Raw genomic sequence first — 17,762 nt, forward strand, 5'->3', positions numbered from 1 at the left:
TTATATATTATATATTATATAACATGTATATAATATTATATAATATGTAATATATAATATATAATATATAGTATAATATATAATATATAGTATATAGTATACATAATTATATGTAATATAATATATAATATAATACTATATATTATATGTTATATATATATTATTTATATATATATAATACATATACTATTATATATAATATTATATATATAATATTATATATTATATATTATATACATGCTATATAATATTGCTATCTAATATTGCTATATAATATGCTATATAATATTTATATATAATATATATTATATAGCATGTATATATAATATATATAATATATAATATATAATATATATTATATATGTTATATATTATATTGCATGTATATAATCTTATATATTATATAACATGTATATATTATATAGCATGTATATAATATATATTATATAACATGTATATAATATATAACATGTATATAATATATATTATATATTATATAACATATATAATATATAATATATAATATATTATATATAATACGTATATAACATATTATATATTATATATAATATGTATATAATATATATTATACCTTATATATTATATGTATATTATATATTATACATTGTATATTATATGTCTATAATATACATTATACATTATATATTATATGTATATAATATATATTATACATTATATATAATACGTATTATACATTATATCTAATATGTATATCATATATAGTATACAGTATATATACTATGTATATCATATATAGTATACAGTATATATACTATGTATATCATATATAGTATACAGTATATATACTATGTATATCATATATAGTATACAGTATATATACTATGTATATCATATATAGTATACAGTATATATACTATGTATATCATATATAGTATACAGTATATATACTATGTATATCATATATTACATAGTATATATACTATGTATATCATATATTACATAGTATATATACTATGTATATCATATATTACATGGTACATCTACTATGTATATTACATGGTACATCTACTATGTATATTACATGGTACATCTACTATGTATATTACATGGTAGATCTACTATGTATATTGTATAGTAGATATAATATGTATATTGTATAGTATATATTATATATAGTATGTATATTATATAGTATATATTATATATAATATGTATATTATATAGTATATATTATATATAATATGTATATTATATAGTATATATTATATATGATATATAATCTATAGTATATATTATATATGATATATAATCTATATTATATATTATATATGATATATAATCTATATTATATATTATATAATATGTACATAATAAATAATATATATTATATATAATATGTATATAATATATATAATATATAATATATATTATATATAATATGTATATAATATATATAATATATAATATATATTATATATAATATGTATATAATATATAATATATAATATATATTATATAATATGTATATAATATATAATATATATTATATAATATGTATATAATATATAATATACATATTATATATAATGTATATAATATATATTATATATTATGTACGTATATAAGATATATTATATATTATATACGTATATAAGATATATTATATATTATATATAATATGTATATTATATATATTATATATTATATATAATATGTATATTATACATTATATATTATATATAATATGTATATTATACATTATATATTATATATAATATGTATATTATATATTATATATTATATATAATATGTATATTATATATTATATATTATATATAATATGTATATTATATATTATATATTATATATAATATGTATATTATATATTATATATTATATATAATATGTATATTATATATTATATATTATATATAATATGTATATAATATATATTATATATTATATATAATATGTATATAATATATATTATATATTATATATAATATGTATATAATATATATATTATATATAATATGTATGTAATATATATATTATATATAATATGTATGTAATATATATTATATATAATATGTATGTAATATATATATTATATATAATATGTATGTAATATATATATTATATAATATGTATGTAATATATATTATATATAATATGTATATAATATATATTATATATAATATGTATATAATATATATTATATATAATATGTATATAATATATATTATATATAATATGTATATAATATATATTGTATATAATATGTATATAATATATATTATATATAATATATATTGTATATAATATGTATATAATATATATTATATATAATATATATTATATATAATATATATTATATATAATATATATTATATATAATATGTATATAATATATATTATATATAATATGTATATAATATATATTATATATAATATGTATATAATATATATTATATATAATATATTATATGTACATTATATATTATATATTATATATTATATGTATATAATAGATATTATATATTATATGTATATAATAGATATTATATATTATATATTATATGTATATAATATATTGGCCATGTTGGCCAGGCTGGTCTCCAACTCCTAACCTCAGGTGATCCACCCATCTTGGCCTCCCAAAGTCCTGGAATTACAGGCATGGGCCACCATGCCTGGCCAAATGCCAGTTTTATAGCTGCAATATATGTTTTTTATATACATATAATATATAAAAACCTGCTGCAAAATAAAACTGAATGGAAAAGGGGCTTGAGACTGTCAGGTCAGAGTCTGTCGGGCGTCAGTCCTGCTTGGGTTGCAGCTGCCGCTTCCAGGCCTCGTTCAGGTAAACTAGTCGTTTGTAGTTGATAATGAGAAGAAGGAAGTTCAGCACGTACGTGACGATGCAGATGATGCAGAACTCCTTCAGCACAAAGTACAGAATGTAGGCCAGGTACAGGGACCCCAGGACTGACATGATGGAGGACGTCATGAGGATCAAAGCTGCCACGGTGCTTGCTGTCATGCCTGTAAGAGAAGAGACGCAGGCTCAATCAGGCCTTGGTGCTGGAGAGAGGCTTTCTGAGTGACAAGGACTAACACCGTGTGACTTGCTGCAGTGTTTGAATACTGATCTTCCTGCCATACTCTGAAAATTGAGAACAGAAATACTAGTCTGTTTTGTTAAAATTATACAGGTTGACTCTGCAGATCAAATGCCAGGTATGAGGTTTTTTTTTTTTTTTGAGATGGAGTCTCACTCTATTGCCCAGGCTGGAGTGCAGTGGCACAATCTCACCTCACTGCAACCTCTACCTCCCAGGTTTAAGCAATTCTCCTGCCTCAGCCTCCCAAGTAGCCAGGATTACAGGCACGTGCCACCATGCCTGGCTAATTTTTGTATTTTTAGTAGAGACGGGCTTTCACCATGTTGGCCAGGCTGGTCTCCAACTCCTAACCTCAGGTGATCCACCCGCCTCGGCATCCCAAAGTGCTGGGATTACAGGCGTGGGTCACCATGCCTGGCCAAATGCCGGTTTTATAGCTGCAATGTTTTTGATTTCTCAGTCTTTCAGGTGAAATATTACTAATTTCACGAACTAGCCTAGTTGAAAATATGCACAAAAAGAAAACATGCAATCTCACAATTGCATTAAGCAATGAAGCTGACTTGTAACATCAACAGCCCCAAGACACCAAATGAATAAAGGGACATAAGGACCACAACCTTTTTCTTCTGAGCTGCACTCATTTGGTTAGAACATTCTCTGGCCGTTCACTACATCCTGCTCATCTGTGGAAAGTAAAATTTGCTTTTCCATGTTTAGATCAAATTGATTAAAAATCCACAATGAGAGGTTAGGTGGATAAGGGAAAGCATATTTAGCCCATTGGCTGCATGTGGGTCAAACCTGATCAAGAAAAATGGTGGACATGTGTGCTAAACCCAGGCTCTCAATACAAAAAGGCACCTGAACCCAGGCATGGTGGCTCATGCCTGTAATCCCAGCACTTTGGGAGGCTGAGGCAGGCAGATCATTTGAGATCAGGAGTTTGAGACCAGCCTGGCCAACATGGTGAAACCCAGTCTCTACTAAAAAATATCAAAAAAAAAAAAAAAAAAAAAAAAAGAGGAGGCTGAGGCATGAGAATTACTTGAACCCAGGGGGCGGAGGTTGCAGCAAGCTCATATTGCGCCACTGCACTCCAGCCTGGGTGACAGAGTGAGACTCTGTTTCAAAAAAAAAAGTGGCCAGGGCGGTGGCTCATGCCTCTACTCCCAGCACTTTGGGAGGCCGAGGTGAGCAGACCATGAGGTCAGGAGATTGAGACCATCCTGGCTAACATGGTGAAACCCTGTCTCTACTAAAAATACAAAAAAATTAGCCAGGCGTGGTGGCGGGTGCCTGTAGTCCAAGCTACTTGGGAGGCTGAGGCAGGAGAATGGTGTGAACCCAGGAGGCAGAGCCTGCAGTGAGCCGAGATCACGCCACTGCACTCCAGCCTGGGCGACAGAGTGAGACTCTGTCTCAACAACAACAAAAATAAAAATAAAAAAAGGAAAAAAAGTCCCCTGAATTCTGGACTCTATCTTCACATGTATTGTTTTTAATTTCCTATTGGCAACAGTATGGAGAATATGTGCATTTATTTTCAAGGACAGAGAAGGCAGAGCATGTTAAACTACCCTCCTACTCAACGACTCATGGATAAGGATAACAGAAACAGGAACAAAACAACAGGTGGGAGCAGGTTTAAAGAAGTCAATTAAAGAGCTGAAATCCTGGGCCCTGTTGGCAAAAAGAAAAGCAATAAGAAGATGCCTCTGGGCTGGCTGCAGCACAGCCGCGGGACTAGATGCTTTCATAGGGCACTTCAAGACTAAGGTGCTGCTCAATTACTTATTGCAGGGACTAGCAAATCTGGCCAGCTACCTGCTTTAGTAAATAAAGTTTTATTGGCACCCAGCCATGCTCATTCATTTATGTAATGTCTGTGACTGCTTTCACGCTAGAAGGCCGAGTTGAGTGGCTGCGGCAACTGGCAAAGCCTAAACGATTTTCTGCCAGGCCCTTTACTGAAAATGTTTGCTGACTTCACCTATGCTAAACAACTAACATTTCAAAATTAATGCGGTCACAATTTTATCTAAGAAAGTTAATTTCAAAATGATATGGGCAAGTTATTTCTTCCTCCATGCTTCTTTTTTCTCAACTGTAAAATTGGGATAACAATCATACCTACTTTCCAAGACTGCTGGACAATTAAATGAGCTGAGGTAATGCAGGGTTAAAGCACTTAGAATACTCTATAAACAAGAGCTATCCGTTAAATACTACTGTAATGCAACTGGATACTTGTGGCTTGCTCAAGGTAAAATTCCCAGTGGAATTTAAAATGTGCTGTAACTCTACATAAATGATGGTACAATTATACAATGAATTATTCTGCAGCTGTAAAAAAGAATGAAGACATTTAATAAACTGATATGGAAAAAATCACAATATATCCATCAAGCAAAAAAAGAAAAGAAAATGCAAGCTGTAGGATAGAACAGTGGGTATAACATCTGCCTTTTATATTTTAAAAAGGAGGAAAATTAAGATTGTGTATTTGTGCTTTCTTGTATATACATAAAGAAACTCTAAAACAATAACAAGCTACCAGTCACGGCTGAGGAGCAGTGGAAACCAGGCAAAAAGGGAAGGGGTGGGACAAATTTTTCTTTGTGTAACATTTTACACATATATAGTTTTTCCTGAAGGAGTCTCACTCTGTCGCCCAGGCTGGAGTGCAATGGTGTGATGTCAGCTCACTGCAATCTCCACCTCCTGGGTTCAAGCAATTCTCCTGCCCCAGCCTCCCAAGTAGCTGGGATTACAGGTGTGCATCACCACATCTGGCTGTTTTTTGTATTTTTGGTGGAGACAGGGATTCACTGTGTTGGCCCTGTTGGTCTTGAACTCCTGACCTCGTGATCTGCCCATCTTGGCCTCCCAAAATGCTGGAATTATAGGCACAAGCCACTGCACCTGGTCCTTTTTTAAAACTTTTGAACCATGTGAATGGATTACCTATGAAAAAATTAAATTAAAAATGCTGTAGCTCAAACAGCTTGGAAGGGAGTAGAGATGCCGTGCTCTGGAAACTGTTAGGTTAGTTCAAATGTGCCTCCCATGAAGACACCAACATTAAAAGGCACGTGAAGCATCTAAATGCAAATCAAAAAATGCAGATGAAAAAACACATATAATAAATATGATTTAAAATATGTATATACCATGGCATTAAATTAATGGTAAAACAAAAATTTGGCTGTTGCACCTCTATCTTCAAAAGTTAATCTAGTCAGAGGCTTTTCTTAGGTTCTTTGCCTTTAAGGGGAAAATGCCTTGCATTTGGATTTATACTTCATATTCTTCTCTGGAAATCCAATACAATGGAAATATGCAGAATACAGAGTGAAATTTCTCCCTCCTCCCCAACCACCAGACCCTTTTCTATGCATTTACATGCATGTATACAAACATGTTTATCCTATACCTATTATACCAAAATTCGCTTTTTTCACTAAATAGTGTCTTTATCTTTCTAGGATACAAATATACATCTCCTTTTTCTTTTAATGGCTACATAGTATTTCATAGTATTTTCTAATTTATTCAACCATTACCTACTTCTAAGCTACCTCCTTTTTTTTTTTTTTTTTTTTGCTATTTTACACTGTACTGCTATGAATATCCTTGTGCACATCTTTGTACTTCTGCAAGATAAATACATAGATAAGGAACTGGGCAAACTAGACAGAACCACTGAGGATGATTTAGATTTACAATTTGCCTCATAAAAAATCAATTTCAGATAGAAGAGTTACATGTATTTTTAATGAACCAAATCAAAAGAGCTGACAGGTAATGGAATATTAACAATTAAAATACAAAAGCACTGGTATGCAACAAGATCTACAAAAAAGAAGCAAAATAAAATGGAAAGGCAACAATGGATGGATTTAACTCTAAAAGTATAAAAACTTAATACGATACAAAGCCATAACACTAACAAAAAAGGATAAAGAATGTGTAAAATGTTTGTAACACATATAAAAATGTACTATTATCAGGATCCCAATAACTAAATGGGCGATAAAAGGAAATTAAAAAGAGTAAAATTTAAAGTAATAGGTATTAATGTGTAACTATTAGCAATTTTTCTAATTATTATCATTACATGAATAATGTAATGATTATCATTATAATAAAGAAGATTATCATTACAATAAAAAAAGAAATTTTTCAAAACACTTTTTAAAAATAAAGATGGCTGGAGCTTCAGGGAAACCAAAGAACTGAGAGAAAAGCAACTTGGTAACTGATTAAAATTGAAAATATCTGTGTCTTTTGAGCCTATGCCTGGAAATTTATTTTGTGGAGATAATTCAAAGAAGGAAGGAGCGGGAGGTCTTTAAACAAAGTTGATCACTGCAGCATTATTTAGAAGTAAAAGGTGGGAAACCTAGATGTTAACAATAACACTTAGGACAAATAACACTATGTTGAAACAAAGTTCACACTAAATTATTATTAGTTTTTGAGACAGGGTCTTGCTCTGTCCCCCAGGCTGGAGTGCAGTGGTGTGATCTCAGGTCCCTGCAACCTCCATCTCTTGGACTCAAGCAATTCTCTCATCTCAGCCTTTCAAGTAGCTGGGACAACAGGTGTGTGCCACCACACCCAGCTAATTTTTGTATTTTCTGTAGAGACGGAGTCTCACCATGTTGCCCAGGCTCATCTTGAACTCCTGGGTTCAAGTGATTTGCCCTTCTCAGCCTCCCAAAGTGCTAGGATTACAGGCGTGAGCCACCACACCTGGCCCCAAATTATTATTACTATTTTTGAGATGGAGTTTCACTCTTGTTGCCCAGACTGGAGTGCAATGGCACAATCTCAGCTCACTATACCCTCCGTCTCCTGGGTTCAAGTGATTCTCTGGACTCAGCCTCCCGAGTAGCTGGGATTACAGGCATGTGCCACTACACCCAGCTAATTTTGTATTTGTAGGGAAAAGAAAGAAAGATCAGACTGTTATTGTGTCTATGTAGAAAGGGAAGACATAAGAAACTCCATTTTGACCTGTACCCTGAACAATTGCTTTGCCCTGAGATGCTGTTAATCTGTAACTTTGCCCCAACCTTGTGCTCACAGAAACATGTGTTGTGTGGAATCAAGGTTTAAGGGATCTAGGGCTGTGAGGATGTGCCTTGTTAACAAATGTTTACAGGTGGTATGCTTGGTAAAAGTCATCGCCATTTTCCAGTCTTGATAAACCAGGGGCACAATGCACTGCGGAAAGCCACAGGGACTTCTGCCCTGGAAAGCCTGGTATTGTCCAAGGTTTTTCCCCATGTGATCATCTGAAGTATGGCCTCGTGGGATGGGAAAGACCTGACCGTCCCCCAGCCTGCCACCCATGAAGGGTCTGTGCTGAGGTGGATTAGTAAAAGAGGAAGGCCTCTTGCAGTTGAAATAAGAGGAAGGCCTCTGTCTCCTGCCTCCCCCTGGGAACAGAATGTCTCAGTATAAAACCCAATAGTACATTTGTTCAATTCTGAGATAGGAGAGAAAGCACCCTGTGGCAGGAAGTGAGACATGTTGGCAGCAATGCTGCTTTGTTATTCTTTACTCCACTGAGATGTTTGGGTGGAGAGAAGTATAAATCCCACATACATTTACATCCAGGCATAGTACATTCCCTTGAACTTATTTGTGATGGAGATTCCTTTGCTCACATGTTTTCTTGCTGACCTTCTCTCCACTATCACCCTGCTCTCCTGCCACATTCCTCTTGCTGAGATAGTGAAAATAGTAATCAATAAATACTAAGGGAAATCAGAGACCGGTGCCGGTGCAGTCCTCTGTATGCTGAGCACCAGTCCCCTGGGCCCACTTTTCTTTCTCTATACTTTGTCTCTGTCTTATTTCTTTTCTCAGTCTCTCATCCCACCTGATGAGAAATACCCACAGGTTTGGAGGGGCAGACCACCCCTTCATCTGGTGCCCAATGTGGGGCCTTTCTCTAGGGTGAAGGTATGCTAAGAATGTAAGCATTGAAGACAGTCGATGAGAGATTCCCAAGTACATCCATGGTCAGCCTTGTGGTAAGCTTGTGTGCTCGGAGGAACCCAGGGTAACAATGGGACAAACTGAAAGTAAATATGTCTCATCTCAGCTTCATTAAAATTCTCTTAAGAAGAGGGGGAGTTAGAGCTTCTACAGAAAATTTAATTATGCTATTTCAAACAACAGAACAATTCTGCCCATGGTTTCCAGAACAGGGAACTTTAGATCTAAAAGATTGGGAAAAAATTGGCAAAAAAAATTAAAACAAATGATTAGGAAAGGTAAAATCACCCCACTTACAGTATGGAATGATAGGGCCATTATTAAAGCAACTTTAAAACCGTTTCAATAGAAGAAGAGAGCATTTCAGTTTCTGATGCCCCTGAAAGCTCTGTAATAGATTGTAAAGAAGAGGCAGGAACAGAATCCCAGAAAGGAACGGAAAGTTCACATTGTAAATATGTAGCAGATTCTGCAATGGCTCTGTCAACACAAAACATTGACTACAATCAATTACAGGAGGTAATCTATCCTAAAACATTAAAATTCGGGAGAAAAGGTCCAAAATCATCGGAGCCATTGGGGCTAAAACCACAATGGCCACCTCCTTCTCAGCTGAGTGACTGTTTGGGGAGGGAACCTGAAACTAGGCTCGCTGCAACTCAGCTTGCGGTGCCCATTATTGCCCAACCTACAGTTCACTATGGTGAGGGAACAATTCAGACTCACCCTGCAGCATCCTGTCTGGGTCAAACAGTGGCCGCTCCCTAAGAAAAAGTTGGGGCGCTACATAAAATAGTTAGAAACTATTTTAAAAAGGACATGTTTCACCCACTTTTCTCTCCTTAGAATTCTCCAGTGTTTGTAATTAAAAAAAAATCCAGCAGATGGCGCATGCTGACCGACTTAAGAGCCGTTAATGCCATAATTCAACCAATGGGGGGCTCTCCAACCCGGATTGCCCTCTCTGGCCATGATCCCCAAAGATTGGCCTTTAATATAATTGATCTAAAGAATTCCTTTTTTACCATTCCTCTGGCAAAACAGGATTTTGAAAAATTTGCTTTTACTCTACCAGCCATAAATAATAAAGAACCAGCCACCAGGTTTCAGTGAAAAGTGTTGCCTCAGGAAATGCTTAACAGTCCAACTATTTGTCAGACTTTTGTAGCTCAAACTCTTCAACCAGTTAGAGACAAATTTTCAGACTGTTATATAATTCATTATGTTGATGATATTTTGTGTGCTACAAAAACGAGAGACAAATTAATTGACTGTTACACATTTCTACAGACAGAGGTTACATACACAGGACTGACAATAGCATCTGATAAGATTCAGACCTCTACTCCTTTTCATTATTTGGAAATACAGGTAAAGGAAAGGAAAATTAAACCACAAAAAATAAAAATTAAAAAGACATTAAAAACATTAAATGACTTTCAAAAATTGCTAGGAGATATTAATTGGATTTGGCCAACTCTAGACATCCCTACTTATGCCATATCAAATTTGTTCTTTATCTCGAGAGGGGATCCAAAATTAAATAGTGAAAGAACATCAACTCCACAGGCAACTAAAAAAATTAAATTAGTTAAAAAAAAATTCAGTCAGCACAAGTAAATAAAATAGATCACTTTCACTTAGCCCGACTCCAACTTTTGATTTTTGCTACTACACATTCTCCAACAGACATTATTGTTCAAAATACAGATCTTGTGGAGTGGTCATTCCTTCCTCACAGTACAATTAAGACTTTTACATTGTATTTAGATCAAATGGCTACATTAATTGGTCAGGCAAGACTACAAATAGTAAAATTGTGTGGAAGTGACCCCAATAAAATCATTGTTCCTTTAAGCAAGGAACAGGTTAAACAAGCCTTTATCAATTCTGGTGCATGGCAGATTGGTCTTACTAATTTTATGGAAATTATTGATAATCATCCCCCAAAATCAAAAATCTTCCAGTTTTTAAAATTGACTACTTGGATTTTACCTAAAATTGACATAAACCTTTAAAAAATGTTCTGATGGTGTTTACTGATGGTTCCAGCAATGGAAAAGTTGCTTATACTGGGCTAAAAGAATGAGTCATTGAAACTCAATATCACTCAGCTCAAAGAGTGGAGTTGGTTACTATCATTTCAGTGTTACAAGATTTTAATCAGCCTATTAACATTGTATCAGATTCTGCATATGTAGTACAGGCTACAAAGGATGTTGAGACAGTGCTGATCAAATATAGTATGGATGATCAGTTAAACCAGCTGTTTAATTTGTGACAACAAACTGTAGAAAAAAGAAATTTCCCATTTTATATTATTCATATTTGAGCACATACTAATTTACCAGGGCCTTTAACTAAAACAAACAAGCTGCCTTGCTAGTATCATCTGCATTAATAAAAGCATGAGAACTTCATGCCTTAACTCATGTGAATACAAGAGGACTAAAAAACAAATTTGATATCACATGGAAACAGGCAAAAAATATTGTACAACACTGCACGCAGTGTCAAGTCCTACACCTGACCACTCAAGAGGCAGTAGTTAATCCCAGAGGTCTATGTCCTAATACGTTATGGCAAATGAATGTCACACATGTACCTTCATTTGAAAAATTGTCATTTGTCCATGTGGCAGTTGATGCTTATTCACATTTTGTATGGACAACTTGCCAGACCAAAAAAAGTACTTCCTATGTTAATAAACATTTATTATCTTGTTTTACTGTCATAGAAGTTCCAAAAAAATTTAAAACAGATAATGGGCCAGGATACTACAGTAAAACATTTCAAAAATTCTTAAATCAGTGAAAAATTACACATACAGCAGGAATCCCTTGTAATTCCCATAATTAAAAGAACTAATAGAACACTCAAAACTCAATTAGTTAAATGAACAACAAAAAAATAGTAAGGAGTATAACACTCCCCAAATACAACTTAATCTAGCACTCTATACTTTAAATTTTTTAAACATTTATAAAAATCAGACCACTACTTCTACAAAACAACATTTTACTGAAAAAAACTGATTTGGTGAAAAAACAACAAAAATAAGACATAAAAAATAAAAAAGATAATAACATGGGGGAGAGGATTTACTTGTGTTTCACCAGAAAAAAATCAGCTTCCTGTTTGAATACCCACTAGGCATTTAAAGTTCTACAATAAACCCATCGAAGATGCAAAAAAAAAGCACCTCTGCAAAAACAAAATACCTGCAATCAAGCATCATCGACTCACCAAGTAAACAAAATGGTAATATCAAAAAAACAGATAAAGCTGTCATCCACCAAAAAAGCGGAGCGGCCGACCTGGGGTTCACTAAAGAAGCTGACACAGTTAGCTAAAAAAAGCCTAAAAAAAACAACGGTAACACAAACTCTAGAAAATATACTGGTTACAGCTTTGATAATTGTATCAACGGTGGTAAGTCTCCCCATGTCTGCAGAAACAGCTGCAGCTAATTATACTTACTGGGCCTGTGTGCCTTTCCTGCCCTTAATTCGGGCAGTCACATGGATAAATCATCCTATTAAAGGATATGTTAATAATAGTGCATGGGTACCAGGCCCCACAGATGATCATTGCCCTGCCCAATCTAAAAAAAAAAGAAATAATAATAAATATTTCCATTGGGTATTATTATCCCCCTATTTGCCTAGAAAAGGCACCAGGATGCTTAATGTCTACAGCCCAAAATTGGTGGGTAGAAGTACCTACTGTCAGTGCCACCAGTAGATTTACTTATCACATGGTAAGTGAAATGTCACTCGAGCCACAGATAAATAATTTACAGGACTCTTCTTATCAAAGATCATTAAAATTTAGGTGTAAGGGGAAGACTTGCCCCAAGAAATTCCCAAAAAATCAAAAGGCCCAAAAGTCTTAGTTTGGAAAAAATGTGTGACTGATACTGTGGTGGTATTACAAAATAATAAATTCAAAACTATTATAAACTGGGCCCCTTGAGGCCAATTATATTATAATTGTACAGGCCAGACTCACTCATGTTCACAGGCCCCATCCGTCTGGCCCACTGATCCAACCTCTAATAGTGATTTAACTAAAAGGCAAGACCAGGTTTATAAAAGGTTAAAAACACCCTATCCATAAAAATGGGGTAAAAAGAGAATTTCATCACCTCAACCAAAGTTAGTTAGTCCTGTTGCTAGTCCTAAACATCCAAAATTACAAAAACTTACTGTGGCTTTGCACCACACTAAAATTTGGTCTGGAAATCAAGCTATAAAACAAAAAAGTCATAAGCCATATTGTACTATCAACCTAAATTCCAATTTAACAATTCCTTTACAAAGTTATGTAAAACCCCCTTATATACTAGTTGTAAAAAACATAGTTATTAAACCAGATTCCCAAACTATAACCTGTGAAAATTGTAGATTGTTTGCTTGCATTGATTCAACTTTTAATTGGCAGCACCCTATTCTGCTAGTGAGGGCAAGAGAGAGCGTGTGGATTCCTGTGTCCATAGACCAACCATGACAGTCTTCCCCATCTGTCCATATTTTAACAAAAGTATTAAAAAAAAGTTCTAACTAGATCCAAAAATTCATTTTTACTTTAATTACAGTGATTATGGGTCTTATTGCAGTCACAGCTACTGCTGCGGCTGCTGGAATTGCTTTACACTCCTCTGTTCAAACTGCAGAATATGTAAATAATTGACACAAGAATTCCTCAAAATTGTGGAATTCTCAGACCCAAATAGATCAAAAATTGGCAAACCAAATTAATAATCTTAGACAAACTGTCATTTAAATGACAGATAGGCTCATAAGCTTGAAATATCTTTTTCAGTTACAGTGTGACTGAAATACGTCAGATTTTTGTATTACACCCCGAGCCTATAATGAGTCTGAACATCAGTGGGACGTGGTTAAATGCCATCTACAAAAAAGAAAAAATAATCTTACTTTAAATATTTCAAAATTAAAAAAACAAATTTTTAAGGCATCAAAAGCCCATTTAAATTTGGTACCAAAAACTAAGACAATTGTAAAAGCTGTTGATGGCCTCACAAATCTTAACCTCATCACTTGGGTTAAACTATCAAAAGTTCCACTATTGTAAATTTTGTATTAAACCTTGTATGCCTGTTCTGTCTGTTGTTAGTCTACAGGTGTATCTAACAGCTCCAAAAAGACAACAACCAACAAAAACAGGCCATAATGACTAAGGCGGTTTTGTCAAAAAGAAAAGGGGAATATGAAGGCAAAAGAAAGAGAGATCAGACTGTTACTGTGTCTATGTAGAAAAGGAAGACACAAGAAACTCCATTTTGACCTGTACCCTGAACAATTGCTTTGCCCTGAGATGCTGTTAATCTGTAACTTTGCCCCAACCTTGTGCTCACAAAAACATGTGTTGTATGGAATCAAGGTTTAAGGGATCTAGGGCTGTGCAGGATGTGCCTTGTTAACAAAATGTTTACAGGCAGTATGCTTGGTAAGAGTCATCACCATTCTCCCGTCTCAATAAACCAGGGGCACAATGCACTGCAGAAAGCCGCAGGGACCTCTGCCCTGGAAAGCCTGGTATTGTCCAAGGTTTCTGCCCATGTGATCATCTGAAGTATGGCCTCATGGGATGGGAGAGACCTGACCGTCCCCCAGCCTGCCATCCATGAAGGGTCTGTGCTGAGGTGGATTAGTAAAAGAGGAAGGCCTCTTGCAGTTGAAATAAGAGGAAGGCCTCTGTCTCCTGCCTGCCTCTGGGAATGGAATGTCTCGGTATAAAACCTGATTGTACATTTGTTCAATTCTGAGATAGGAGAGAAAGCACCCTGTGGCAGGAGGTGAGACATGTTGGCAGCAATGCTGCTTTGTTATTCTTTACTCCACTGAGATGTTTGGGTGGAAAAAAGCATAAATCTGGCCTACGTACACATCCAGACATAGTGCCTTCCCTTAAACTTATTTGTGACACAGATTCCTTTACTCACATTTTCTTGCTGACCTTCGCTCCACTATCACCCTGCTCTCCTGCCACATTCCTCTCACTAAAATAGTAAAAATAGTAATAAATACTAAGAAAACTCAGAGACCGGTGCCAGTGTAGGTCCTCCATATGCTGAACACCAGTCCCCTGGGCCTACTTTTTTTTCTCTATACTTTGTCTCTGTGTCTTATTTCTTTTCTCAGTCTCTCATCCCACCTGACAAGAAATACCCACAGGTGTGGAGGGGCAGGCCACCTTTTCAGTATTTTTAGTAGAGACGGGTTTTCTTTATGTTGGTCAGGCTGGTCTCGAACTCCCAACCTCAGGTGATCCACCCACCTCGGCCTCCCAAAGTGCTGGGATTACAGGTGTGAGCCACCGCACCCAGCCCCCAAATGATTTTTTAAAGCAGAAGGCTGTAGAATTAATGAATATATAAAGGTGATGGGATTATGAATATGGTTTCTTGTTAATGTCCCCTTAATATATGATATTTTTCAGCCGGGTGCGATGGCTCACGCTTGTAATCCCAGCACTTTGGGAGGCCGAGGAGGGTGGATCGCGAGGTCAGGAGATCCAGACCATCCTAACACGGTGAACCCCCGTCTCTACTAAAAATACAAAAAAAAATTAGCCGGGTGTCGTGGCGGGTGCCTGTAGTCCCAGCTACTCAGGAGGCTGAGGCAGGAGAATGGCTTGAACCTGGGAGGCAGAGCTTGCAGTGAGCTGAGATAGCACCACTGCACTCCAGCCCGGGCAACAGAGTGAGACTCCGTCTCAAAAAACAAACAAACAAACAAACAAAAATATATATATATGATATTTTTCAAGGCTACAGAGTCTATAAAATAAGGAAAAACATTTACAGGGAAAATGGAAGTGATAATTTCCTGGAATGGGACTGGTTTTTCTGGACATCATGAGATACTGCTCTCCATGATTAAACAGTAATTGACATAAATTCAACATTAATATAATAAAAATCTTGGTGAATCAAGTTTTCACAACACAAAAATGTTGTACACACTAGTGGTTCTATAAATAACACATGCTTTTATTTAACATCAAGACACTTCAGGGCAAAGACACAAACTATTAAATGGAATATAACAAACTTATTTTTATATTGATAAATGCTTACCAAGCAATAACTGTAGTATATAAAATATAAGTCCAAAGACACTTTTTGGCTGGTTTAATACACCATCCTTTCCAAAAATGGAACCCAAAAGACCAAATCCTCGACCCCATCTGTAAAATAAGGAAAACCAGTAACCCTATATTTGAATTTCCCTATTTTAAAAAATGTATAATTATTTGAGAACGTTATCCAATTCTAAAATCAACTAAGTTGTCAAATGTCTTAAATGTCCTGTGTTGAGAGAGTGATTTGCCCCAAAGAGAGGGAGACCAGTCACTAGATTTCTGATTAGAAATAATCATCTAAAATGAACATATCTAAAGGTGCCAGTATACCCATCTGAATCTCTCAGTTGCCAATTTCTATATATTCTCTTCTCCAGAAGGTAGGGCAAAGTATTTGTTTTCCAATGGCATTAGAATTTGCAGAAGGAGACTTCTCTATGTTTAAGCCAGGGTCTCTTAACAGTGGACCACTGATATTTTGGGCTAGAGAATTCTTTGTGCTGTGGGGTGTTCTCTGCATTACATAACTAACAGTACCCCGGGGATCCCCCAACTAGATGCTGCCAGTACTCCTCCACCCCAGGTGTGACTACCAAAAATGTGGTCACAGCCATTGCCAAACATCCGCTGGGACACAACTGCCCCCAGTTGAAAGCCATAGATATAAGGGGTGCTATTTATTCACTCAAAGAATATAGATTGAAAAGTTGTTTCTTCACAAATTTCACCAGGATATGCATTAAGAAATATACTGGGAATGTATTTTTTACATGTAGGGCCATGCCTGTGACTCACGCCTGTAATCCTAGCACCTTGGGAGGCTGAGGTGAGCAGATCACATGGTCAAGAGTTTGAGACCAGGCTGGCCAACATGGTGAAACCCCTGTCTCTACTCAAAATATAAAAAATTAGCCAGGCATGGTAGCGTGCACCTGTAATCCCTGCTACTTGGGAGGCTGAGGCAGGAGAATCGCTTGAACCCAGGAGGCAGAGGTTGCAGTGAGCCGAGATTGCACCACTGCACTCCAGCCTGGGCAACAAGAGCAAAACTCCACTTCAAAAAAAAATGCAGGACAATATCAGAAACTGTAGGTCTTTTCTGGAATCCTATCTCAGAAGTAAAAAACTGGATACATTATATGCCTTATCAGTTTTTATTTTCAATTTAACTTTAAATCTTGGATTTGACTTAATATTTTTAAAACCTGATTTTCTTTTTTTAAATTGTTAATACTGATTTGATAAAACTTGATACAAATAACAAGCTAACATTCATTGTGAATAACAAAACCTTTAAAGATAATGTTAACTCTGGATTGAATGAGAGTGCTTCTTAAATACTAAAAAAAAAAAATAACAAGCTATGGTGTTAAGTCAGTAGAGAAACACTCTAAATAAAATCTAAACTTTGGTTCTGAAGACAAACTGCCCCAAAGCAAGGATAAATAAGTGATTCTCCATGGACCACAATAGTTTAATGGCACTCGATGCCCAAGATATAGAATGAAACCCCAGCATAACTGTGATGTT

The 17,762-nt window shown here is 34.8% G+C and overlaps 1 protein-coding gene across 1 annotated transcript; it reads right to left on the reverse strand.

The window, feature by feature from the left end:
• Nucleotides 1–2,786: 2,786 nt before the first annotated feature.
• Nucleotides 2,787–3,116, reverse strand: LOC129041458 (vitamin K epoxide reductase complex subunit 1-like protein 1). The gene has a single exon (XM_054497038.2). It carries the CDS (start codon nt 3,026–3,028, stop codon nt 2,804–2,806), a length of 225 nt encoding a protein of 74 aa, XP_054353013.2. The 5' UTR covers nt 3,029–3,116; the 3' UTR covers nt 2,787–2,803.
• Between the last annotated feature and the right edge of the window lie 14,646 nt (nt 3,117–17,762).

The sequence above is a fragment of the Pongo pygmaeus genome, chromosome 6 (assembly GCF_028885625.2).
Source record: "Pongo pygmaeus isolate AG05252 chromosome 6, NHGRI_mPonPyg2-v2.0_pri, whole genome shotgun sequence".
NCBI lineage: Eukaryota > Metazoa > Chordata > Mammalia > Primates > Hominidae > Pongo > Pongo pygmaeus.